Source organism: Lampetra fluviatilis, chromosome 7, assembly GCF_964198595.1.
Source record: "Lampetra fluviatilis chromosome 7, kcLamFluv1.1, whole genome shotgun sequence".
In the NCBI taxonomy this organism is placed as follows: Eukaryota; Metazoa; Chordata; class Hyperoartia; order Petromyzontiformes; family Petromyzontidae; genus Lampetra; species Lampetra fluviatilis.
This window is the reverse complement of record NC_136281.1, coordinates 5073606-5099855: the sequence shown is the minus strand read 5'-3', so window position 1 is coordinate 5099855 and position 26250 is coordinate 5073606. Positions and strand designations below refer to the sequence as shown.

The 26250-nt window shown below is 51.4% G+C and overlaps 1 protein-coding gene across 4 annotated transcripts in view; it reads right to left on the bottom strand.

The window, feature by feature from the left end:
* Positions 1 to 1593: 1593 nt before the first annotated feature.
* LOC144933471 (serine/threonine-protein kinase MRCK alpha-like) overlaps positions 1594 to 26250 on the bottom strand; it is an 85552-nt gene continuing 60895 nt past the window's right edge. Inside the window, exons 14-38 of one of the 4 annotated variants that reach the window (XM_078858265.1) lie at positions 25814 to 25918; positions 24974 to 25221; positions 24429 to 24534; positions 23494 to 23618; positions 20401 to 20506; positions 19579 to 19632; positions 17093 to 17241; positions 15461 to 15558; positions 15236 to 15312; positions 14955 to 15038; positions 14133 to 14238; positions 13649 to 13785; positions 13044 to 13183; positions 12691 to 12772; positions 12207 to 12423; positions 11440 to 11502; positions 10417 to 10817; positions 9181 to 9418; positions 8507 to 8604; positions 8085 to 8169; positions 7758 to 7875; positions 7105 to 7225; positions 6388 to 6505; positions 5462 to 5667; positions 1594 to 4990 (exon numbers count right to left, since the gene is read on the bottom strand). In XM_078858265.1, the coding sequence (XP_078714391.1) occupies positions 4835 to 4990; positions 5462 to 5667; positions 6388 to 6505; positions 7105 to 7225; positions 7758 to 7875; positions 8085 to 8169; positions 8507 to 8604; positions 9181 to 9418; positions 10417 to 10817; positions 11440 to 11502; positions 12207 to 12423; positions 12691 to 12772; positions 13044 to 13183; positions 13649 to 13785; positions 14133 to 14238; positions 14955 to 15038; positions 15236 to 15312; positions 15461 to 15558; positions 17093 to 17241; positions 19579 to 19632; positions 20401 to 20506; positions 23494 to 23618; positions 24429 to 24534; positions 24974 to 25221; positions 25814 to 25918 (3438 nt within the window). In that variant the 3' untranslated portion in view covers positions 1594 to 4834. The remainder of the gene's footprint in view (positions 4991 to 5461; positions 5668 to 6387; positions 6506 to 7104; positions 7226 to 7757; positions 7876 to 8084; positions 8170 to 8506; positions 8605 to 9180; positions 9419 to 10416; positions 10818 to 11439; positions 11503 to 12206; positions 12424 to 12690; positions 12773 to 13043; positions 13184 to 13648; positions 13786 to 14132; positions 14239 to 14954; positions 15039 to 15235; positions 15313 to 15460; positions 15559 to 17092; positions 17242 to 19578; positions 19633 to 20400; positions 20507 to 23493; positions 23619 to 24428; positions 24535 to 24973; positions 25222 to 25813; positions 25919 to 26250) is intronic. The other 3 variants (XM_078858266.1, XM_078858267.1, XM_078858268.1) reach the window with 3 other exon arrangements.

The following is a 26250-nucleotide window of genomic DNA, read 5'->3' as shown; positions in this document are numbered from 1 at the left end:
CTGCTCGCAGCTCAGACAACCACGCGTGGTCACCAGGCCAAAATTAGGTCTCTCAACACCGCATCGTACTACGGATTTAAATTTCGATTTAAAGCTTTCGTGACTGCAGGGATTCATCTTCTTGGTTCTTTCGGTAAAGTCACGTGAAAGGTGACTTTACCGAAAGAACCAAGAAGATACTACGGATTTGTTTTTTTTTTGTTTACTTTCAGGCCAGATGCTTCGCCTGTCCAACATCAGCGTGTTGCGCCAGCGAGACGAGGGTGGCGTGTGGCGTCGTAGACCCGGTGCGTGGCCGGGTTCGCCGTTCTCGCCGTGCGCACGAGCAAAGAGCTCGGCCGGTGCCGGCAGCGCAACTTGTCACGTGCCACCCGCGCGGCCGCGTTGGGTGGGAGGGCCCCGCACCAAGAGGTCGCGTCCATAACATGTCCAATGTAAGCGCCGAGCGCCCGAATCCTCTAGAAGCCAGATAACATCACTCGAGTGCAGACGTGGGCCGTCACAGTGGATACGGGCGCCTGCCCATGGGAGTGCAGGGGGTTTCTGATGCCGCCGATGATGCTGCTGCTGCTGCCGGTGATAAACGTTCATGCTGCTGCTGATAGAAGCTGCTGCTTGTATCTCTGAAGCAACTGCTGCTGATGGCGATGGGAGTTAAGAGCTACTGCAACTTTTGTTGCTGCCGACAACGACGACGCTGCTGCTTGCTGTTGGCGATGCCGATGCTGCCGTTTCCTGTTCAATCTGCTGACGAGTTGTTTGTCGCGAACGAGCAGTGGCGCAGAGCTGGAGGCATGGACCCTGGTGCAAGGTATTCAATGAAGGCCCCCCCTGTTCATTTATCCACTCCCCCACCCCCTTCCCCGGCCCGTGGACTTAGGACCTTGGTACGGAGTTGCATCGCCTGCACACTCCAGAGCTACGCCCCTGGATCAAAAAGACCCTCAATTCAAAAGGACCCAAATTCCGGCAACTTTATCCATGTTGGTAGCACAGCGCCCCCCTGCGGGAGAGACCAGTCGTGTCACGCAATTTTCGTGGAGACAGGCAGGCGGTGGTGGCGACGCACGAGGCCCGTCACCCAGCACTGTGGGGGGGGGCAACGAGGGTTGGTGGATCACCGCACAGACACACAAGTTGTTGTTGTGGAACTCCCTTCCCCGTGGGCGCCGAGGAGGCACCGTACCTCGCTCGACTAGCGGCGAAAAGGCAGTACAGCAAGTGGGCTAATCGCCAGCTGTACCTATCTGTACAGGGAGCGCGTGTCGTCCCCCTTTGCGCGTGTTTTTCTCCGGGTGCTCCGGTTTCCTCCCACTTGTATAATACTCAACATTAATTGGATGAAAAGTGAAAATAAAAACCAATGCAGGACCCTCATGAAAATGTGTGGATCTCCTGGATAAGTAAAAAAAACACATTTTTAAACACGTGAGTAGCATGTGACACATGTACAAAGTTACCTGGGCATCGTGCGAACCCATTTATCAGGTGAACTCGACCCCAACTCATCACCGTGTGATCCGGTCACGAGATGCGAAGCAGTCATCGCTTCACAATGCCTTGCAAACAAGCGACCTCCACACACACCGCGGGTCGTCGATTTTTATGTTTATTTTGCAATGTTTTAAGGTTTGGTTAATATAAGATATCATGTTTGTGTCAAACATTATTACGAAGTGTTCTTAACCTGCTGCTGTCGATGCACTAACCCCTCTATAAATATTCGTGTGCAAAATAAAGAAAAAAAGCCCCAGCACAATTTTAAGTTTATATTTCTTACAGCAAATTTCATTTAAAAACCAAGGTGTGATTTTTTTTTCTCCGAACATTAATACAAGCGAACGCTCTTCTCTATGCCGCGTGCCTTTGATGTTAAAAAAAATACACCCACGTTATCATGCAAAACTGTACAACATTCTTACAGACGCAAAACAAAAACAAAATAACAAAGCTAGCAAGCCATGGGGGAACACGATGTCGTCATCTGTTGCGTGTACTTTGTGTCAATTAATTCGCTTACAAAAGGCAACAAATACTGGCACTGAAATCACTGCCCACAGAGTCCCCGTGGCAGCCGCTTTCACATGCCCACCCCTCTCGCCCCACCGAAGATGTAACGCAACCCCCCACCCCCCGCCCGAAAACCGTGTTGGGCCCAGCAGCCAGGGGATGGGGCCTCACTGGCGAGCACCTGGGCCCCCCTCAGCGGCCTCGTGGGGCCCAGGCCCTATATGGCAAAGAGGAGGGAGGGAGCAAACGAGCGAGTTTACGGAGCAATCTGCGATGAAAGGCGCAGTGAATTGAGCTACTCGGTGGAGAGTGAGCAGATGGCCTTCGGGGCCACATGGGTGGCTCCTTCCGATGGGACGTCACGTCCGCCCAGGGCTGTTTTGTCGTGTGGCCCGATGCCCGACTCATGGATGCCATAGCTCCGGGCGATGGAGGCGACCGTGAAATTGGCCTCGGCTTGGCAACGCGACGCGGTACCACATGGGGGGCCCGTGACGAAGACAGTGGCGCGGCGGATTTGCGATGACGACGAATGCGCGTCATGAGCGTGCGAGGCCTTCTCCCACATCGCGTGGGTGCCCCCCCAACCACCCACAAACACTGCCACCCACATCTGCACACCATCCAAAACAATTGAAACATTTACAGCGACTTGGGCTGCACGGAGAGCTATGACGCACCCACGGGGAGCGTGGTGAAGATTATACAGCTGGGCCAGTGCACGTTTGGACCGAAAAAGTAATCAGAAGTTGCAGATATGAGATATTATATTGGAAACACATGCGTAACACGTTATTACCCCCCCCCCCCTCAAAACAAGGACTGCTTGGGCGAGCCAGAAAATAAAACATATCTATCTACAGTATGCAGATAACCTGAGACCCCAGAAACCAGATGAAGCTAGCACATTGGATGACAATTTTTGTCTTAATTTTTTGATTGATTGGCCGCCGTAATTATTCCCAACGACGGCAAAGAACAAACATGCACTTACACACACGCACGCGCGCACACTCGCACTAGTATTCACACTCTCGCACTCGCGCACACAAGTACATATTCTCACACTCGAGAGAGCGCACAGTTCAGGGTTGATGTTTCCAACTCGCTCATCACACCCCCGTCGACACTGCACAATTTCAAAATAAAGCATTTTTCAATCGGCGTCTACCACAGCACCCCCCCCCTCACGCCTTTGCAAGCTCGACTATGCCTTGGTCACTGTCTAGAGTGAGGGAAATAAAACGAACGCTACAACGGGCGATAGGTAATAACATTGGGAGCAGCTTCTGTTCTGGCGACGGCTAAAAACAGTAGTAGAGACGGGTGCTCTGAACGCCGAGCAGGCGAACTTAGGAATCACTTTTTGCAACCTTGACATGGTCCACAATCCCCCTGCGCACGCTGGCTCCACGGCACAGACCCTCGCAACCAACCCGCACACGTTGCTTGGCGCACAGCGCACTGTTCCCGGTCGGAAAAAAAAAGAAAAAAAATCTCTCTGCACCCCACCAACACCACGAGGTAACGGGTCCCGCGCTGTGTCTGCACCACTTCGGCAACGACAACAACAAAATATTAAAAACGTGAAAGAAAAACAAACAAACACCTGCATGTTTCAGCGAAAATAACCACGTGAAAAAAGAACACACGCAAGTTTGTGATCGGAAATATCTTACAGAAATAAACAACCGCAACACGCGTTTGCCGTGCGTTGGGTCGACAAGAACACGCAACGCTGTAGTGTTTCCTAGTTCCACGGTGCTGCTGGTTTTGACCCCACCACCCTCGTCCCCGGCGCCTCCCGCTGCAAAAAGTGGGGGCTGTGAAGAAGACTCCGGGAGACTGCATATGCCGTCAGAGGCAGCCACCACAAAGCGATTGCTGGTCGCAGGAAAAAACGTTTAACAAACCCCCACCCACCCAAACGGTACAAGGCCCCCCCCGCTCTGCTCCCAATAGGGACGACGCGGGAGGGGGGGGGGGGTGCGAGCGTGGCGCAGCGCCGAGCGTCGCTGCTCGCCAAGCGCCCTGGTGCCTCTCACAGGAGAGGTTCTGCAGTGCCAGTGGCCGGTGGCCTTAGTGGTCGGATCACGGAGGCAGCGTGGACACGGGACAGCCGTGAGATGCACGGGACGTCCTACGTCCACCTGCTTGGAGTCTCCAGGAGCCGCTGAATACGACGGGTGACCGCACGTAGCAGCAACGGCTCGGGGTTAAACAACTCTACATGTTCTGAAAGTGGAACAAAATTCAGGACAATTTTAAGTTAATTCTTTTGTTTCTCAATTTTTTTTCTTTAAATCGGTAATTACTGTAATTATAGTTATTATATTATCGGTATTTATAACGAAACTCTTTAACACTCCCAGCTGCCCCCTCCCCTTGTCTCCGTAGACAGGCACAGGAGCCCCGGGTTGGGAGAGGGGAGCAACACAAAGAGGAATAGAAAACGAGTGTGAGTGAGTGCGTGCGTGCGTGGGCCCGGGGTCCCTTCACAGGCAGCGGTGTGGGGCATCTGGCGCGTGGAGCCCCGGGGCCCCACAGGAACACGACGTTCCATCGCTCCCACGCAGGCTGCGGGGGGGGGGGGGGCACGTGGAGGGGCGGGGTCACCTGGCGGGGCTCCCTTCAGGCAAAAGACAAACGTGGCTGGGCAGACCCCCCCCCCACCCCCCCAACACTCCCAGCACCGGTTTTGGGCACACCCCCCCCCCCCGTCTTGTCCTCGTCGTTGCAGTCGTCACCATCGGGGGCGATCGAGGAGGAATGGCGCGGGCATGCGACCACCAACACCGCCGTTGGGTGTCGCGCGTGCCCAGACTCAAAGGTCCCACGGGGAGTGGCCGCCCAAACCGCCGCCACCAGCGCCGCCGCTGCTGCCTCCACCTTGGTTGCGCGGTGGAGACAGCGGGCTAGGCGGGCTGCTGAGGTTAGAGCTGTTGGAGGCCGTGGAGTGGCGTGGAGAGTCCGAGTCCTGCTTCAAGGCGCCGGCAGGAGAGGGCGAGCGAGCGCGCGAGTCCCGCGTGGGAGCGACGGACCGTACGGGCGGGGGCGGCGGACGACAGGAAGACAAAACACACAGACACGTGGCAGAACACATGCACCACCGTTAGTGCACGCACACAACCTGAAAATTGCCAGTTGCGTGCCAGCCAAACACCAATGATCCCACAACACGCAACACGAGCATGCGACAACACCGTCATCATGTTTGCCTTTGCTGGCGTGCTCCTGGATAGGTGGAATAATTGGCTGCATTTGCAAAACAAGCAGCAGCTTAAGTTTCCACTCCATGTTGGCGAGCGGACCGGGCAAAACGGCCTCCATCAATAATGCAGAATCGGTTTTGTCCCAATGCCTCGGCGGAGATGGCGCAGACCCCACAGCCGGCGGGGACAAGCAGAGGTGGGGGATGGGAGGGAGGTAGGGAGGGGGTAGTGGGTCTCACCTCGCGCTCAAACTCCGAGTCGGCACGGGGCCCGTGGCCCTCGCTGTGCTGGTCGGGGCCGCCCGACGAGAGGGACCCGTCCGAAGGTGACGCCACGGGCCACTTCTTGCTGCCGGAGCCCCCACTACCGGAACTGCCCAGGCCGGCACCGCCTGTCGCGCCGCCCGCCTCCCTCCGCCCTGCGCTGCCGTTCTGGGCCAGCGAGCCTGAAGCACGAGTGCAGCCACGAGCAACGACGCACAGACGCAATGACAATCCTTCACGTACGCACAACTAGAGACGCACATGAACACGAGTACACGCACATGCCCACATAAAACTCAAAACAAAGCACACACACGTACAACCATATATGTACATACACACAACAACACCACCAGAAAGATACCATTCTCTTGGCCGAAACCCACATTTGAACTCAGATCTCAAGTGTTGGGTACTCGGCCACGCCAGTATTAATAACATTTCACGAGAATCGTGAACCCAACACACGTGTCTAGAGGCACGTCACCGCGTGACGGCTTCTCAATCGGATCCATCGCTTTGGGTCAAACCCTGCTGTGCCAGTGCGAGGATCTGGCCTCTAGTCACGGTGGCGAGATGTTAACTACCTCGCCTGGTATACAGGTGGATGTGGGTTCGATCCCGACCCAGACGCCTGTATATTTGGAGTTTGTGTGTCTTTCTCCCCGTGGTCATGTGGATTTTGTCCGGGTCCTCCGTTTTATCCCCTCCACACTTAGAAACGTGCGTTCAAGAGTATTTGGCCGGTATAAACTTCCAAGCGATAAGCCACTTTGCCGAGCTATCATATGTGGCCAGGTCACTTCTTGAAAAGAACTATATAGCTCATTGGGCATTGCACCTGGTTCATTAAATATTGTTGAGTTTCAGTCGGGAGGAGTGGTGGGACGGCCAGCACTCACTGGGGCTGGTGGAGAGGCCGGCGTGCGAGTGCCGCGTCATGGCTGCCATGCTGGAGGAGCCCGAGATGGCGGGGCGCGGTCGCTCCTGCGGGTGCTCCTCGTGGATCGTCGACGAGCGCTGCAACAACGACGACAACGACAGCAGCAGCAGCGACAGTAGCAGCAGCAGCAGCAGCGGCGGCAGCAGCAGCAGCAGCAGCGGCGGCAGCAGCAGCAGCAGCAGCAACAGCAGCAGCATGAGCGTCGATGCACGAGGCAGGCCGTGGCGCCGGCGCGAGCGGGGGGAGACCACCTCAGCGTACCGACCGCCCCCTCCTCCCCGACCCTGCAAGGCCCTTTACTCGCTCACCCAGTTGAGTTAACAGCGCCGATGGTAAATTAATGATAAATGCGTATTATTTATTAAAACATTGGGGTCATACTTCGCGATGCTTGTCCAATTTCCTTTTCTTAAAAGAGTCTTTTGCTCGTAGGAGGAAACCCACCATGCATATGGGCTAAATAACACTCGAAATCTACAAGGATGGGCGATAAACCGAACTGCTGTAATTCCCCCACAATCTGCGGGGCCGGGAGTCGCTGCGCGCGACGGAATCTACACAACCCTCCCAAACGCTGCCTCCGAAGCGCTGTGCTACGAAAGGAGTGCACCACCGCAGGTCTGGAAGCGACGATTTGAGACAGGCGGCGTTGCGGCGCCACCGACGCCAATCTCACCACGGGCAGGTCCATGAGCATCTGCATGCCGTCGCCGGGGCCCATGTGCGCCACGTGGTTGAAGTTGGTGGGACCGGAGATGAGCTTGGAGCGCAGGTCTGGGTCCCGTATAATCATCTCCCTGCAGGCCACGAGTAAGGGGGGGGGGGGGGGAATGATGCGGGTCAGCACAGGGTGTTCTCTCTCAACCAGTTTGCAAGTCGTAAGCGAATTGCTTACTAGGGCAATACTCTCCAAACGAGCAGGCGAGTGGGATCATGGCTAGTCTGTGCCAAAGCAATCGGCATGTAATGCACGTGGCACACCATTCATTCTGCCGCTTGTGTAACGCAGCAAACATTAATCAGACAGTAAAAGTCGTTAAATTAAAATCGAGTCTTGAGCTCATGATGAATATATTGAATCAAGCGCAAAAAAAAATTGCTTTTAAATTCACGTACCATTAACTTTGAGACCACACTGGATCCTATATATTCACACCACTATATATTTTAAAAGTATTAACAAGGCATGAGAAATAAACCAAAGCGTCCATTGAATCATGACACAAAAAACTGTAAAACGAATCGGATCACAGAATGAGTTAAGCGCCAAACATATAAAGTTTGGAGAATCGAAAAAAAACACGCGCAAACACGTGGCAGGGTGGGCACCTCAAGGAGATCTTCTCGTCGTCCGGCACGCGGTAGGAGAAGTGCCTCCGGCTGCGCATGCGGATCAGCTGCTTCCGGCTGTTGTCCGACGTCTCAGGCACATGCAGGTCCTCGCCCTCTGTGGAGGCACGCATCGCACGCGCGCAAGCGCACATCATTCCCCGTCGCCGTTGTGTGGCGTACGCGCTCCCGTCGCTGTCGCCGCTTAAACGTTCAAGCCGGACTTACTCTGGGCGACGACGCCAACACGGGCGCCGCGATGGGAAACGTGGCAGCCGTGCCAAGTTTTCGGCGATGTCTATGCAAGAGCACCCCCCCTTCTCCTACCTGCTTGCTTGTTTTGGAAGTAGATGAGACGCACGGGCTCGGAGGGGAGGAGGTTCAGGGTGCCCTGGGGGTTCAGCGGCTTTATCTGCACCACAGGGAGGGGAGGTGCACAAGTCGAGGGTCAATCCTCACAGGACGGGCACAACACAAAAGCTTCGACAAACCTCGGAGGACGCCTGAAAGCTCCACAGTCATCCATGTAGACGATGCTAAAAAGCTGGTCAGTGGTGTCAATCGCTAAAATGACCCGTTAAAAAAATCTTACGCTGACTAATAGTTCAAGATAATTAAGTAAAAAGATCCTGTGCAAATTAGGTCAGGTTGTCATCATAATGAAATAACGACTGTCAATTAACTTTTCAATTTACTAGGAGGGACAACGATTTGCTAATTTAGCAATATAGTAAAACAGCGAGCGGCACCTTTTTCAGGGGCAGTGTCTGTATCCACTCCATGGTGATGATGTTGAAGATGTCGACTGTGTTCTCACTGTACACCGAGAGGTACGGAGGGTTGTAACCTGCGACGTGAGGCAAAAAAAAGTCAACACCGACGCAGTTACGCAGCAACGATACAGGTGCCAATGGGGCTAATAGTTTAAGTCAACTATTTTTTTATTTTACCAGGTAAGGCCCACAGAGCTATACCGCTCTTTTTCAGAAGCGAGCTGGCGACAAATGATAGCTCAATGGAGTGGCTTATCATGCGAATAATGTATAGCAGCCAAATCCTCCAAACGCATGTTACTAAATGTGGAGGAAAAAATTGGAGCCGGAGAGAAAAAATAATAATACAGGTGGGTCAGGGTCGGGATCGAACCCATGCCCTCCTGCATACCGGGCGAGGTAGTTAACATCTCGCCACCGTGGCGACTTACAGCAAAAATTGGAGCCGGAGAGAAAAAAAATTAATACAGGTGGGGTCAGGGTCGGGATCGAACCCATGCCCTCGTGCATACCAGGCAAGGTAGTTAACATCTCATAGCCACCGTGGCGACTTACAGCAAAAATTGGAGTCTGAGAGAAAAAATTAATACAGGTGGCGGTCAGGGTCGGGATCGAACCCATGCCCTCCTGCATACCAGGTGGTGACTTACAGCACGCAGTGGGAGGTGCTGGCCACATGAGCTCCTGCTGGCGCGAGCGGCGGCCCTGCCGGTCCACGTAGATGCCCACACAGGAGAAGCACAGCAGGTACTCGCGTGCCGGGCCGGGTCCGCCCACGATCTCCACGCAGCACAGAGCGTCTGCTGGAGCGCCACCACCCGCCGCCAGGAAGCTCAGCGAGGGGTCCTCGGCCTGCACCAGGCAGTGGCCCGAGGCCTCGTCTCCGGCCTGCGCCAGTGACACGGCAATAATAAAACTTGGGCACAACGCACGAGGCAAAGTCACAAATACAGGAAACAATCTGGACAATGCAGCGTACATCTGTTGGTTGTTGGAAACGGCAGTGGTATTTGAAAGTGCCGTACAGGCAAGGATTCATCCTCTGACTTGCCAAATTTGATTGCTAAGCTCACAACATGCGCATGAAATTGTGTTTCCCGCTGATGTATACGTGTGGTGCGCTACTGGCTCGTTAAAAACAAGGTTCATGGACGTTTTCTAGTCATAATAGATTCTGTCATGAACCACAGGTACAAAGGAGAATACATTTCATGAAAGGAATTGTGACCCGCAACCATCATAAAGTCATGGAGTGGGTGAATTATTGCGTGCCCAGCAACTGATTAAGACTTGAAAAAGAAAGCAGCAGAATATTCAACATACATACATACATTAGTGTATAATTGTACAAGTAACACAATATAACATTATTATATAAATCCCAATGTCAAAAAATCACTTTAAGGTGTCTTATTATCTATACCAATGGTTCCTAACTTTTCTGGAGCCACGGAACCACTCTAAACTCTCAAAAAATTGTCATCGATGACTAGCGGTAAACAAATTTGCTGTTCATCTTCTTGGTTCTTTCGGTAAAGTCACGTAGAAGGGAAGTAATAAAATAATAAAAATAAAACATAATAAAATAAAATAATTCTCACGACGTATTATTTCCCTTCTACGTGACTTTACCGAAAGAACCAAGAAGATGAATCCCTGCAGTCACGAAAGCTTTCAATCGAAATTTGCTGTTTTTGAAAAAATATATATCTTCAACAGTCCCACTGCCATTTTCCCATAGCCTTACAGACGACCAGCACTCCGCGGATCAAAAGTTAAGATACTACATGGCACTGATCATCAAGGACGCGATATAATCACTAACGTCAGCATGGCCAAACCCACGGAACAGTGAAACCGCCGCAGGGCGTGTGTGTGCCCATTACCCCGGTGGCGTAGATGGCGAATCCGGACTGGTATCCCACGCAGATGCCCTCCGACAGCACCGCGAGCCACTGCGCCACGTTGGGCAGCTGGTACTCGCGAATCCGGCGGTGGCGCGTGCGCGCAGCACCGCCCATCAGCTCGTAGCACACCAGCTGGCGCTTCATGGCCAGGCAGAGGAGGGCCGAGCCGGCGGCGCCGAGCCCGCTGGGACGCCCTGCCGCGATCGCCTGGCAGTTCTTGGCCTCGGGCACCTTGTAGGGCTCATGCTCCAAGCCCTCGAGCGCCTTCCACACGTAGAGGCGCAGCTGACGGTTGCGGCCGGTGATCACGGCCACCAACTGCGCCTCCGGGATCAGCTCGATCTGCGTCACCTTTTTGCAGTCGTCCACGCGCACGATCACTGTGGACGCACGCCGCATGTACGACTTTGTGTTTAGAGATCGCCACCCAGTGGCAGGTGAGAGACGAACCGATATTGGACGAATCGGATGATTAAAATACGGCTTCTCTCGCTAATGATTCACATCGATGAATCATGCGTGTGAGAATAATTTACAATTTAAGTCAGCTGTATGTGAATGACATGCCAGTGTTACGTTTAAGATAAAAAATTAGATGGGAAAAAAACGAGACAATACAAACGGGATTGCAATAACCCGTGACCCAGGATCGTTTATGGTATATTGAACAAATTCAGATGTGACTCGTGAAGTGGTAAACAAGATGCGACAGTGCTTGATGATGTGGAAATGTACGTATTTAGTGCAGGATTCCAAGAAAGTCAATATATCGAAATCATAGCCTGCTATATGTATGTATATTCATGGTGGATTGTGGGCAATGAACTAAATAATGGTAGGGGCAGGCCCTGATAGAACCTGCCTCTCAAAAGGCTTCCGTGCACACATTCGTGACCAGTGCGGGAACTGCTGAAGTGAATGGCGACGCATTGTGTTCCTGCTACAAGGTGTTCATGGTATTTTTCTGATGTGGCATTATATACAAGGGTTGTGCACACTTACCATCATTGGTGACTTCGAGCACATAAAACCCATCTTCCGCTCCAAGTGCTATTCTATCGTGGTCTGCACGCGCATGCACACACACACAAATAGAAGGATCCCGTATTTCGCCATGCAGGCTCTTATGGCAAGTGCTGTTAGCGGGCACGTATCAAGGAATACTACTGGAGGGAGTGGTGATGTGGCCAGTATCTCACCAGCCCACGCTTTGTCTCCCCAGTGCTTGTATTAAGACACTACAACAGGAACTCATTAAAGGTCGAATTGATCTTGTGGAAGCTCAGGACCAGTCACGATATTTGCACAAAAACAAACATCCCCCCCGTACAGCTTTAACAAATTGTTGGGGCAAATGCTATCGGCGAGCACCTATGAAGGCTGGAACGGCACACAATGGGGTGGGTGGGCAGTACCACGCCTGGCTACCTTCATCTCCGCAGATGTTTACACACCACACCAGATACTCATTTGAGGCCGTGTCGACTTAGGGAAGGCCCAGGACCGGTTCAGATAACCGTCGCTGGTGTTGGCCCATGAGCGGGAATCAAACGCGGGTCGCCGGGTTCACGACGCAGCATGCTAACCACTACACTACCACTCCACCATATTCGTACACACCCAATTGAATATCTGCACACACACAGACACGCGCACAACTGCCAATTGACAAAGCAACGCACGGCGGTGAGCATGCACTCTTCCCAACGGCTCGCCGAGCACAAGCTCCCCATTGTGGAGGCCAGCTCCGTGTCCATGCCCACTCTCACCGATGACGGCGGCGGACAGGGTGGTCTTGATGTAGGGCAGGCCGCTCTCAAAGGCCTCGCGTGCCTGGTACACGGCGCGGTCCTTGAGCTTGTTGCGCTTGAGCAGCCTCTGCAGCTCGCTCAGCACGCCCACCCAGCGCTCCTTCTCCGTCTCGGTGTCCGCGAGGATCAGCGTCGATAACCTCGTACGGGGTGTCGTCAGCTGCGTCGCCGTCACCTACAGTGCATGCGATTGGTGTGTGTGTGATTGGTGCGTATAATTGGTGTGTGCGATGCGTGCGTGCAGAGTAACGTGCGACAAGAGGTTTTTTTTTTTGCACCGTGACACCGCCTGCGATTAAAATCTGAAATGTGGGACCTGTTGACTTCCATGCATTTGCTGTGATCCTGAGATCAAGCCGGTTGGTGTCTCTGTGAATTCTGGGGTTTCTGCAGCTCGATTGGAGTGTGGTGGCAGGAGCTCAGCCGTAGCTGTACGACTCACCCTGAAGATGGAGGGCACGTCCTTGCGGTTGGCGTGGATCACGTCGGAGGCGAGGACCGAACTCACAGAAAATTCCTCATCCCTGCATTCCGTGTACACAAACACAAAATCGTTTCCGTGTACGTTTAGATGTGCAACGCTGAAAGAGTCGAGTGACAGGTCAGCAGACGTTAACCACTACTCATCCCTACTTGCGCAATGTAAAAATTATTTTAACAAAATTTTTATTAAAGAGGTGCAAAGCTCTTTGTTCACATCTACAAAAAAGGTCACTTGATTCAGGCTGCCAAATATTAAATGTGCACCACTGGACTCCTCCACGAAGCACCGTGCTGCCCGGCCGAGTGGCTGACCTCATGTCGATGACGTGGCTGACCCCCACATTTGGCAGCGCCGTCTTGCCCTCGGGGATGTCGAACAAAACGAGCTTGAGATCGCACACCACCGCGTACGCCCTCTGCCAGCCCTTCTTGACGCCCGCTGGCTTCGGCACCTGTGAGAAGATGGAGAGGGGGGGGGTTACGATCAGTGACTTCGTTTCTGTGCCACGTGGTATTCAGCCTCACTCTACAGAATGTCTCAGAAAGGTAGTTTGATACAAATGCCCTGGATGATAGTCAACTTGGTCAAAATCCATGGCAAAGTCAATATGAAATCGAGAGTTTCAAGCAGTGCCACCTTCTGGAGTTCACAGCCAGCTACGTTCAGTGGAATTGTGGCTATACTCTGTGACAGAAATTCCAAAAACAATGAGGACCGTTCCGTACCCAACTTTCTGTCCATCCTTGAATAAGAAGGGCTTTTTAAGGGAAAGGCTACTTATGCCGAGCAGCAACACAAATCCCATTTCTCTGGAATTGACGGACGCAACTGCCAGTTTCACACTCGTGGCCACTTGTGAGTCACGCCAGGGCACCAAGACATCTGGTAAAAAGCTAGCGCGGCGCTGGGGCCTCACCCGCACGTATCCCTCGTAGGCAGTGCCGGTGCCACGCTGCGGGTCGATACCCAGGGGCCGGCGTGTCTGGTCTGCCGGGATGGGGCACACCTGGGGTGCCTTCTCGGCACACGTCACGTGGCATGAGAAGCCGCACACTGCCGAAAAAAAGGGGGGTGGGGGGGGGATGCATGAGGATACATGCACGGACACAAGATATACACACACACACACGACACAAAGCACATGCACGGACAGACACATGCATGCGTGCACACGCGGACACACACACGTGCACATTCACAGACATCCACACATACACAGAAACACACAATCGCATAAGCACACAAGCCTAAAGCTAAAGTGCGACACCAGTAGGCGTTAACATACTGAACTGAAACACACGAAGGCAAAATATATATTTTACTCTTGATAAAAATACGGTGTCATGACAAAAATGTGCGTTACCCTAACACCACGACCAGCGCACACGTGCTGGTGGTACCTTCGCATGCGCAGCCTTGCCGCACCAGGCCCAACATGAGGGAGCTGCACTGGCTGCACTTGGTGGGGCTGCTGAATGTCCGCACCACCAGCGAGTGCGCCTTGGGCTGGAAGAGGGCAGCACGGGATTGAGGGGTTGGGAAGAATGGCAACAACGAAACCATCCGAATTAATACTTGATGTGTGTGCAAGTTTGTGTAAGTGTGAATGTGTGCCCGTGGGGAGCGGTCGCGTAGTGGTTAGCGCGCTGCGCTCCAAACTTTGCAACCAGAGTTCGATTTCTGCTTGTCGCCACCAACACCAGTGATGGTTATCTGAACTGGTCCTGGGTCTCCCCTAGGTCGACTCGGCCTTAATTGACAACCTGGTGCAGTGAGTAGGCATCAACATTGAGTGCCGTGCTGGCCTTAATAGGAATTCGATAATAGCACTTTTCCCAACAGTCTGTTAAGACTATAAAGGGGATCTTTGTATTTTGAGTAGTGACAGGTTGCCTGCCGAGTTGGAAATGTAATCCTGTAGCTACGGAGTTCAATTTTGTGCTCAACCAAAATCGCTGGCGAATATTTGAACCAGTCATGGACGCCTCCCAAGGTCGACACAATCTTATAATTGTACCTTTGACAGTGTATAAACGTTACCACTCGAGAGACAAAGACGACCAAGCGTGGTTCTCGCCACACCGTTCCCTCGTGTGTGCCATCCAATGTAATTACTACACAGCACTTGCCCGAAAAGCCTATTGTAGAGGCTGCATGGGAGAAATTGGCATTTTGTTTTGTGTGGAGGCGGGGGGGGACGGCACGGCCAGCAGCGGCAATACCTTGGGCTGTGCAGCCGTGGAGTGCACAGGCAGCGAGGTGGCACGCGACAGCTGTGAGACGGGGCCGGGACGCAGCTCTGCATCCTGTGCACGCCACACCACATACGAGTGCTGCTCAAGGACGGCCTTATAAGAGGTGCTCGCCATCAGTACTCGCCACACCAGTTCGTCAGGCTAAAATAGGGGATCTATTGTGCGATAAAGAGTGGGCCAAAGCTTCCTATTAGCTTAACTTATTACGGAAACAAGGAATGTAAACAATGGTGCACGGGGCAACTTACGTCTGGCTTGTCAACCGGTGACGACGGTGTTTCATAATATCGCACGAGAGAGTTCCTCGAGTCCTGTTGTTTGAGACCTGCACAGAGCGGTAGCAACATGAATGCTCGGGGCATTGTCCACCCACGACTCGCTGGGTGAGGGACACCGAACATTGGCCGCCTCAAAAGGTGACAATGCAAACTCGAACACTGCACCACCGTTACGTGCGGGGGCTGCCTTGTTACCTTTGTCTGGTTGCCTTTTCATCTCGGCCACTTCTTTCTTAAGGATGTCCAATTCTGCCATGAGGCTGCTGTTCTTCTTCTCAGTCTCTTGCAGTTTCCTGTGAATGAAAATATTTTTATAAAAAAACGCCTCATGAAGCGCGTTAACCACAAACGTAACCACACTTGGGATCTCCACAATCTCGTGAATTATTATTTTTCACGGGCCACCAGTGGCACAACGCAGCCCTCAAAGCAACCTGACAAATTTTTACACGTGAATTCCGTTAGGGATCGCCGCTAAATAAAACCACAAATATTTTTAGACGACAATTTAATTAAAAGCCGTTTCCACGGAAAACAATGCCGTGTCTTAGCGATAAGTACAGACTCAAAAGAATCGGCGCACTGCACAGGGGATAATGTTTTCCCATTCCGGGGCCTACGCCCATAATGCTTTCCTTTGAGGAGTAAAACTTCATGCACTATATATATTTTTTTGTCTGTGTTTACACACCACCCCAAAGCGGTCAGGTCTTGAGTTCCCTACTGGGGCTGACAGGAGTATGAGTGACGAGCACGCCCCAATAATCACCCCGAGAAATTTTCTCCCGCGACGGCATACCTAGGGTGCTCGCCTTCAATGACAGGAGAGGGGGGGAGGGCACGTGGGGGGGGGGGGGAATTGAAAAAAATAAACAGAGCAGTCTCTGCGGTTTGTTTTGGTAAAGCGCAGGCATTCGCACAGTGAGGTGTTTGTCTCAAATGTCCAAGTGCGGCACGTGCTGGAATGCGGTCGATTGTGCCGGTGGGAAGGTACTGTTGGTGTCGCTACCACTAGGGGGCTGCCAAACACTTCCCCGGCAGTCAGATTTCACCTCGTCTGGTCCGACCGGATCGAGCACGGTTTCGGATTTATTACGCGCGTCCCAGTTAACGTTCATCCAAAGGCACTGTCCATGAAATGTCAAAAAATGTACAAATGTACGTATTTATGGATGGGTTCAAATGTATGGGATGAAAAGTACAGCAGGGTAAATACAAGGTGAATGAACCATGAGGGATTCAGAAAGTACAGGTCCAGAATAGAGGTTTAAGCTGACAACTGACTGCATGTGGTAGTGTGTCAAGAAGAGGAGGGGATGGTGGGGTGTTTCCAAACAAAGTGGGCAGTGGTAGAGAATGAGCGTCCTCCCACTGACCCACTAAGTCAAGATTGACACAGGGGATGGAGACGTCAGTGGCTGCTCGAGCAGAAATCAAAGAAATTGGTAAACAGGAGAGACAAGTTTCGATTTAAAGCTTCCGTGACTGCAGGGATTCATCTTCTTGGTTCTTTCGGTAAAGTCACGTAGAAGGAAAATAATAAAATAATAAACCTAAAACATTTTCTTTTTTTTCTTTTATTATTTCCCTTCTACGTGACTTTACCGAAAGAACCAAGAAGAGGAGAGACAAGGTCTCAGATGTGGGATGGGAGGCAAGGGCTCGAAGCATGTGTAAAACTAAGATGGCAATCTTGCAGTATATTGTGACATTGGCATGAGGTTTGTGTGACATCGCCAAGCAATTAGGGGCAGCGCTGACGCTCACGCTCTGGCGTTTCCGCTTCCCGCCGTCGCGTTCACACTCGCACGGAACACCGACACTCACCCCTCGGTGGCCATGTGCGTGGCCTTGATTCGCGTCAGCTCCTCCTGCACGCCCTGCTTGGCACGGATCTCCGCGTCAAGCGCAGACTGCAGCTCCAGCCGCGCGGACATCTCCACCTTCTGGCTGCGCCTCGTCTTCCACAGCGTGTCCTGCCCGAGTCACAAGGCGGCGAGCACGGCGCCGTCAAACGCAACGCCCCTCTCCCATCTCGACCTCGCAACTCCTCCACCCCTCCCCCGAATCCATGCTGTCCCCACGACATGCGCGACTGTCAACGCGGGCGCCTGATGCCGCATCGTCAGGCGCCTGCGTGACTCCAAGACTGGCGAGCGTGAGCAGTCACGTAGGCACTGCGTGAGACAAAGCTGTTGATGGACTTGGCGCCAGAGCAGCTGCTGTTATGATGCACCACCGGACGTGCCTGTAGAACACTCTATACGACTGTTCCATCACTTGTTTGTTGCCTAAACTCCCACAATGCATGCCATGTGCGTGACTATACTTAATCTGCAACCAATATGCCACTCTTATTTTCAATAAAGCATGTGCAAATTTTTGCTCTATTTCGAGATAAACGAGATCAAAGGAAAGTATGACAGGGTCCCTGTAGTCTTTATCAATGTTGTGTGTTTTTTATGCAATCTGCATATACGGGGCATTACACAGCCCTCTCTTACAATGGCCTTGACCCTAGAAGCATGATGCAAGCCCTGCAAACACACAGCCAGTAAGTTACTCCCCTCCCGCAGTGATAAAGCGGCGACGAAAACAAGCAACAAAGCTTTTGCCGTCCAGGCTTTCAAACAAAAGCGAACAATAGCTAAAACTGGCACATCTCCTTGCAGTCTTTCCATATTATGCATTGTGCGAATGTCAACTAGGAGGGATCACAAAGGCCACTCGCGGTCACTCGGCGGACGGTGGGGAGGGGGGCGGCTCTCGCCTAGGACGCCGGGATGTGGTACGTGCGCACCACATCTCGTCACCGAATGTGGTGCGCATGAGGCCGTGGGTTCGATCCCGACCCTGATGCCTGTATATTTGGAGTTTGTATGTTGTCCCGTGGTCGTGAGGATTTTTCTCCGGGTAATCGTTTTTTCCTCCACAGAAATACTCTCAACGTGCGTTTAGAGTATTTGGTTGACATAAATTCCACGTGATAAGCGACTTCGTTGAGCTATCATTTTTGGCCAGGTCGCTTCTGAAAAAAAGAGCTACACAGCTCAGTGGGCCTTACCTGGTAAAATAAAAATAGTTTAGTTAGATTAGTTTTCACTTCCGTCATTAAAAGAGCAGAGCCGGGACCAAACACAAGGCATGTTCACATGAAATTCACGACGAAGCAAATATTAAATATAGGACGCACTTGATGTTTGTTTTTACGCAAGGTTATACTCGAATCTCGTTTGTTTTTGTTGAAATTCTAATCAACTATGCTCAAGCAAAAACACACCATCAACCAAAAAGCGACACCTAAATATTTACTTTAGTGTACAATTTCAGCTATCTTACGACATGTTTATTTAAGTCGTGTTTATTATTGCAAATTATTATAAACAGAATTCAAGTAAACAAAGAGAAAATTAAAGAGTAAAAATGTGCAACGGCAGAGGGGACCAGGAATGCCGCAGTGCACAAATGTAATGACAACGGTAAAAGGTTTGGCAAAACGTGCAGTGGAAGAGGTTCGTTGCAGTTCTTGGTGACATGGCACCACTGAGTGGCTGGGCCAACAGTGCGCGAGACCTACAAGGGGACGTCGTAATCATGGGAGGTAGTATGAGGTAGAGCAGAGTGGACATGCGTAGAGATCGCTTGCCAACACGCCACGCAAAGAGATCTACTCTGGCCAGGCGGACGAGCCTTTTTGGCCGACCTGCCTTCGCCGATCTCCGAGGGATGAATGGCCCCCGCTGCTATCGGCTTCGCTTTCGTCCCGAGCCGACGTAGCAACAAGCGGCCCACCCAATACGATGGGGTTTGGCTCGTACAAGCAGCCGTCACAAAACTGTATGCGCTCATTTGTCTCTTGCTATTGTTGGCACTTGTGGCTAAATAATGAAAACAATAACAAAGACTCTGCACAGCTCTAATCTACGGGTTTTCCACTGACTGAATCATGCCACGTGTGTCGTTGCTTTTTTTCTGCGCTCAGTGAGCGCAGAAGATAGAATGAAACGTGCTTAACATTGCAAATTATTAAGTTCTATGCTATGGACTTAGGCCTTTGTCACGAGTAAACCCGCACATTTCCCACGTTTGGTCACTAATTCCACGAGTGTTAATGCATGACCAGACTTTGTCACCGACACCAAATGTGCCATTTCGGAGGGAGGGAACCATACGATAAGGCACAAGATTTCAAAATAACAGGAACAGCCTCCACGTGATTCACACACAAACACACACATGAAACGGGTGGGATGTGCTTTGTTGAAATTAACATTCTTACAGCAGGAATATGGTTGAAGGCGGCTGCCGCTTACCTGCCTAGCGCCATCGGACTCTGTGTAGTTGTGGCAATAAGGGCTCAGTGTGTTCTGCAGAAATGCGGCAAAGATGGAGTGGAACAGAAGAAGCAACCCAAGTAAGACACAAAATGAGACACCAAGAAAAACGTAAAGACAGAAAAACATAGCTCAACGAACTGTTCTTTTCAAGTGGAAAATCATCATTTGTAAAAAATTGAGAGAGAGAAAAAAGGTTAAATGAAGAGCAAAAAATATGTTTTCTCAAGCAGGCAAACGATTAATCATAAAGTTAGGAGCTGTGAAAGCGTGGAATGGAAGCAGGCGGAGAGATGGGCGATCTGACGTCTTGCGTGACAGCATGCCGGCGGGCCCCCATCAACACACGAGTAGCCCGCAATAAGCGGTGTACAATAACCACGCCATTATTACGTACGCGATAACACACAGAACATCATTGCGTGATGTACAATAACCAAGACATTTCCACGACCAATGTTGACAAAAACAAAAACGTAAAAATCGCCGCGACAAGGATAACAATGGAATCGCTGCATCTCACGACTCGCCAAGACGTTGGTCCTCACCGTTACTTCCCAAAATAAGGACTGTGGGAAAGTGAAACTAACAGCGCGCACTGTTGTCCGATATAGAACAGCACCGCAAGTGTAGTGGGAGACGGGGAGGAAGTCCTGTGTGTCGTACACACACCGACAAAGTGCAAGCAAACACTGCCCAGGCCCAAGCCGAGAAGTGTCCCATTTAACACGGGGAAAATCACCGAATCGCTCGCTGGGAGTGTTTACACTCTCTGGTTTGAACAAAGCGCCGTCCCCATACCATGGGTTTGGCGCCGAGGCTGGAGTTACGCAAGGAGTCGAGGTCCTCATTGAGCTTGGTGGCGAGGGCCTGGAGGTAGCCGCGGGCGTCCTTCTCGTCGCTGACCCTGCATCGCGGGGGTACGCAGACAAAGAACATTTTTTGTAAATGTTGTGGTTTCACGCTTCAACACACCGGTGGGCTAAAGCAGTGAACTATTTGTCTTTTGTCAACGTGACACTTTTTTTGCTGATTGGCCGTGTCGGGTGGTGGAGGGTTACGACACATTTATACATAACGCGATCTGACCCAAAAACGTTGATTATGAATTATGAAAGACAGGCAATCGCACGAAGAAGCGCACGCATGTCATACGCACAGGGCAGATAGATGCGCTCGGGTAACAAACACCCAACAAGAATGTAATGGTTAGCCTCTGGAATTGGTCAAGTGCTGTTCAGGAGCACCTACAAAGACAAGCACTGCTCACTAAAGACGGTGCATGTGTAGAACTACACTTGGGGTCCCCCCTAGTTCTCCCGACAATGATGTTCAGACAACTGCATCTGCCGCTACTTTTCAGTTCGAGTTGAGCATGCCGAGGAAGTGGCCAATTTTCAATGGAGTTTCGATCATCGTACTTAGCGATGATATGAATGGAAGCATCACATATCACCTTACACCAGTGTGCTTCATTGCAAGGCCCGCAGGCCACTGGCAGCCCCTGATGGCCTTTAGTGCAGCCCCTGACGCGCGGCCCCCGACAATACACAAAAATGAAAACCCCCATCGTGCGGTCAAACCCCAATGGTTTCAAATGTGTGGCAGACCTCACACCGATGTCTTATCAGTGAAAGTGGTCCCCCTCTGAAAATTCGTGAACAACACTGCCTTACACGGTGGCACTGATAGAACGCTTTCCACTCAACATTGAGTGAGCGACTTCAACTCGCACATGGTCGTACATGGGCGCGGTGCTGTCCTGTTGGCAAGCTAGTCTTTAGACTTTAAAGGTCACACCACGCTCCACTCGATAAACAACGATTCACCCTCCTGCACCTGCGACGTTTATGATTCAGCCACAATTCAAGTCAAAGAGATGCTTTTTGTCTCGTCATTTGCATTGTGTCTGGCATTTCTTGTCTAGGTTGTCGGTCCCGTTCATTCAATTACCATTTGCTAAAAGATTGCATAAATAGCCAATAACTGATCCATACACACAGAAAACACAATTGAATGTTATATGTATAAACACTGATTTGAAGCTTTCGTCACTGCTCTTTGGTTATTTCGGTAAAGTCACGTAGGTAGAAAAATAAAATAGATCACGACGTTTCGATCGCAACACAAGCAATCGTCATCAGGTGAGACAACCACATCGAGAAAAAACTGCTGTAGGCTTGTGTTGCGATCGAAACGCCGTGATCTATTATTTCTCTACCTACGTGACTTTACCGAAAGAACCAACGAGTATGTATAAACACAACATGGGTGTAAGAACTCAATTTAAATCACTCTTAATAAATAAATCGTTTCATGCCTACCGCTCCCACAGTGCTCTCCATGCTCAGACACGTTGCTTTAATAACCAAAAAATTAACCCTCGGGACTCCTGAGCCACATGTCGCCCACGGCAAATGTGCAAGAACGTTCACTCAATACGGCTTGAAGAGGCATGGCAAAGTGACCCTCTCATTAGATGCACGACCAAGGTTTACATTGGCTGCGGGTCAAGCATTCCTGCTTGGCCATTCTCCCACTGTGCTCCCCGCTGAAATTTTCGCCACGAACACATCCAGAGATGGAGGGAGGGGAAGTGGGGGGGGGGTGGAGGAGGGGAGAATGTGTATTGCTGCGGGATGGTTGCGTGGCAAGGAACACACGTCCCGACGGTGATCGCTTTCAGACAGTCTTCCTCAGCAATGGCATCGACAAATATTTTTCCGGCGTGCGGTGCCACATGCCGAAAGCAGTTCCACGAGCGTATTGCGGTAACTTTCACATCAACGCAGAAGTTTGCGTGAACGTCCACTCGTCAGAAATGTATCGCCGGCTGCAAGCGAGGCTAGGAAATACTGCTGCATCTGCTACCAATTTCCACTTTGCAAAAACATCTTTTGAAAATGTTCGATCATAAAAAAAAAAGAAAATGAAAAAAGATCAAAAACGTTGTTGCTTTTGAAAAACACACGAGAGAGCAAGTTATGTAACACCCGGAGCTTAGATATGCAGAAAACAACTCAATGAACCGCCTCAAACCACAAAAACAGAGACCTTGTTTTTCTGCGAATGAGCCCTCACAATCCAGCCACCGGTGAATGTTTTTGCGTGGTCGGTCAACGAGGCTTGTGGCCAGGGACGTCGCTGGGCCAGGAACAACAGCAGAGCTCGCAGCCTGACCAAGCCGACCGCTGTTCAAGGAGCTTTTGGTTCCGCAGTGCGGCACGTGCCTGCTGCAAATTTGTACAACTGCTTACTCGCAACAGTCAATGAAGTGTTTCTGCCAAACTCCTTGTGAGTCAGTGTGGGTTCACGGGCTTCCAAGGAACATATCCGTGTGTGCGTGAATAAATATATAAAAACTGTTAAACTATGTCCTATCCATTTCCAAAAGGGGACACTACACTTTTGTGAGAGGATTTCCAGTCCAAATAGTGTGCAACGTTACACTTTGTTATTCTTATTTTTTTCTCAATGTAACCAGCTGGGAACACACAGGGCTTCTTTTTATATTTCAATAAGCGTGCAAAACCTACCGGGCCGACACGGTCCGGGAAAACCATGCCGTGTGAATATCATCCGTCGATACCCCCGAACAGGCTTTGCTCACGATGTCACCCACGGGCCCCTTTCCCCTCGCTCCTCTCTGCCACCCCCTCCCCTCCTGCCCGATGCCACGGTCCCAATGCCCCTGGGCCGGCACCGCCTCGCGGCAGTGGCGCCAGCGCGAGTGCCGGGCCCTGCAGTGGAGCGCCGTCAAGCCTCCCCATCCCCGGGACTCTCTCTCCACAAACACGGCCGCTCGAGGGCCCCGATGGTGACCAGAGCGGTTGGTGGACATCGCTGGTTTGAAGTGCTTGCGAGAGAGCATTGCGCATGTGCAGGTATACCCACCACTGGATGATCTCGGTGATCTGTGCCTCCCAGTGCGCAACCGACTGCTTCTTGTCCTCCAGGTCACGCAGCTCATCCTCCAGCTGCCGCTGACTCCCCGAGAGGCGCTCCACCTCCACGGCAAGCTGCTCGGGGTGCGGGAGAGGAGAACAGATGACGACGATGACGGCTATTTATAACAATTAAGTCAATTGAATAATGTAAAATGAGAAAATATATCCCATGTAATAATAACGGGAGCTCTTTATAACAGGAAACTGGTGCTGAGGGCACGAGACCTTTTAAGAAGTATCCTGCTTGGAATGTTAGGTCCAATTATGAATTTAAAAAATTCTAGATTTGAAGCTTTTGTGACTGCAAGGATTCATATTCTTAGGTTTTTTCGGTAAAGTCACGTAGGTAAAAAATTTAAATTAATAAAAATAAAATAAAATAAAGATCACGACGTTTCGGAGGCAACACAAGTCTCCGTCATCAGGGATTACATCTTGAATCATTGCCTCACTTGATGCAGCTAATCTGGCTGTGACGGTCCCACCTGTTGCCTCCGAAACGTCGTGATCTTTATTTTATTTAATTTTTATTAATTTTTATGTTTTACCTACATGAATTTAAAAAATGTTGTAAAAGTGCTTGGAGAAACCCACACAAAAGTGGGATTAACGCTAAAATGTCCACACAAGCAGGTCAGTAACTAACTTTACTCTACTGCTATCCCATTCACCACCTGTCCAACCCAAGGTATATTGTAGGCAACTTTCCGGCATGTTCCCACAGCGGACCATCATTGAGCATACCACATCCTCCTAGTCCAGGACAAGTGTTCACAGTTTCTCAAAACCTTCACGGGAAAGCAGGGTGGCAGCAACCATGCCTTACTGATCTGTCCACCCATTCACTGCCCAGCCACCACAAACAGAAGCAAGGGCTCTCACCCGGTCCACTTCCTGATTGAGCTTCTTGTTCTCGGCAGTGAGGAGGCTGCGCTCTCTCTCGTACTTATTCTTGAGCTCCACCACCACCTCGTCTTGCTCGCTTTGGCTGCGGAGGGGTGTGCGGGGGTTCATGTGCACAACTTCATAACGGTCGCCTCCGTCGCTCCGACTGCGGACGGCGTTGCCCGATGCCGATGCTCGCTACTCTTAAAAAAAAGAGGTCGTTTCCCATGAAAGACAAAAGTTGCTGGGAGGTGACACTAATTTCGGGATGTAAGAATTAACCATGCCAGAATTATACAAGTACGTTTTTATGAACACATGTCCAAAAATGTTAGCAAGTCTGTCCATACCAAATCACACAAACTATTTTAAAAATAGTTAATGTAATCAAGAGTGCACCGATTGAGAAGCATTTATGCAAATAGTTTCCCAAAAGAATCAACCTAGATCTTGCGCTGGCTTTACCATGATCATCTTAATAGGCTCGGCAAACAGTTTAAGTGGCGAGCGCCCGACCCCCGCCCATCCGTCCCACGACCTACCTCTCGCGACGCGCCTTGTCCAGCTTGTCTCGGATCATGGCGACCTCCTTCTGCAGGACCAGATGCTGGGCCTCGGCCTCCTGCAGCTCTTTGCGCAGGCCGCGGATCTCCGTGATGTGCGTGGCGTCGCGCTTTGACAGCTCCTCCTCGTACGACACCTTCATCTTGTCCTTTTCGGCGCGCAGGCGCGTCATCTCCTGCTGGTGCTCCAGGCTGCTTACGCCCGCTCCCCGCCCCACCTGCTTTTGCTGCGCTCAGCAGGCAGTGCGGCACAGCGAGGACCAGGGTGTCATTGGGTGGCATAGCCGCGCGTGGTGGGCGAGGCGTGGAAAGGGAGGCGAGAGAGTTGGTGGAGGGTGGCGTGTATGTTGGCGGGCGCAAGGTTGCGCGTCAGGTCGGCGAGGTGGCACGGGATATGTCGGTCAGCATTTGGTGGTGTGAGGTGAAGGTGCGCAAGGAGCAGAGGAGGGCGTGGGTGGGACACAAAACAACAACAACCTTCAGACCCGGCCTTCGTCATAAGACATTACGCACGCCTGCTCATTCGCAAACTCCGGGCACTTGCGCACACGCGCGGCTTGCCGACACAAAGAAAGGAAACCGCAAACCGCTAAATACTGGGTTGCCACAAACCCCGCATTTCCTTCCCGCAGCCGCCACATCCTGCCGTTGTACCGAACCGTCTGCGCTTTAACATCCCGCGCTCTTCCTCGTTGCAAAATATGCACGCGTGCCAGCCGGCCCCCCCCATCAGTAAGTGCGCATGGTTGAAGCAGCCCAGGCCGACAATCCAAGGTGAGAGTGCGAGGGATTTGGCGAGTCAAGCAGTCGCACCGTTACCTTGCTCAGCTCCTCCTCCAGCTGCTTGGCGTACTGGTCGCTCCGCTCACGGAGCTTGCGCTCTTTTGAAGCCTCGGCCTGAAACTCCTCCACCTGGGCCTCCAGCTGCCGGGTCGCCCATGTGGAGAGAAAAAATTTCAGCGTTTATGTTTTTTGCCCATGACGTGCTGCTGAGCAGGGCAACGTGATTTTCATCTGGTGATGGGGTGTTGTGGGGAAGTATAGTGAATGACAGCACCTGCAAAGTCAGCCTCACAATCTCAGCTCAGCATTCAAAGGGACTGCTGACTGCTACTTGTTTTCCCAAATAAAAATGCTTCCATAATTCGCAATACAAGTTAAGCAAGGAGCTTCTTCGGAGGAAATATAATAACAAACATAATTTCAGGGACTGCATTGGCAGTGTTATAAAAACAAGGGCTGATAAATGGACCTCA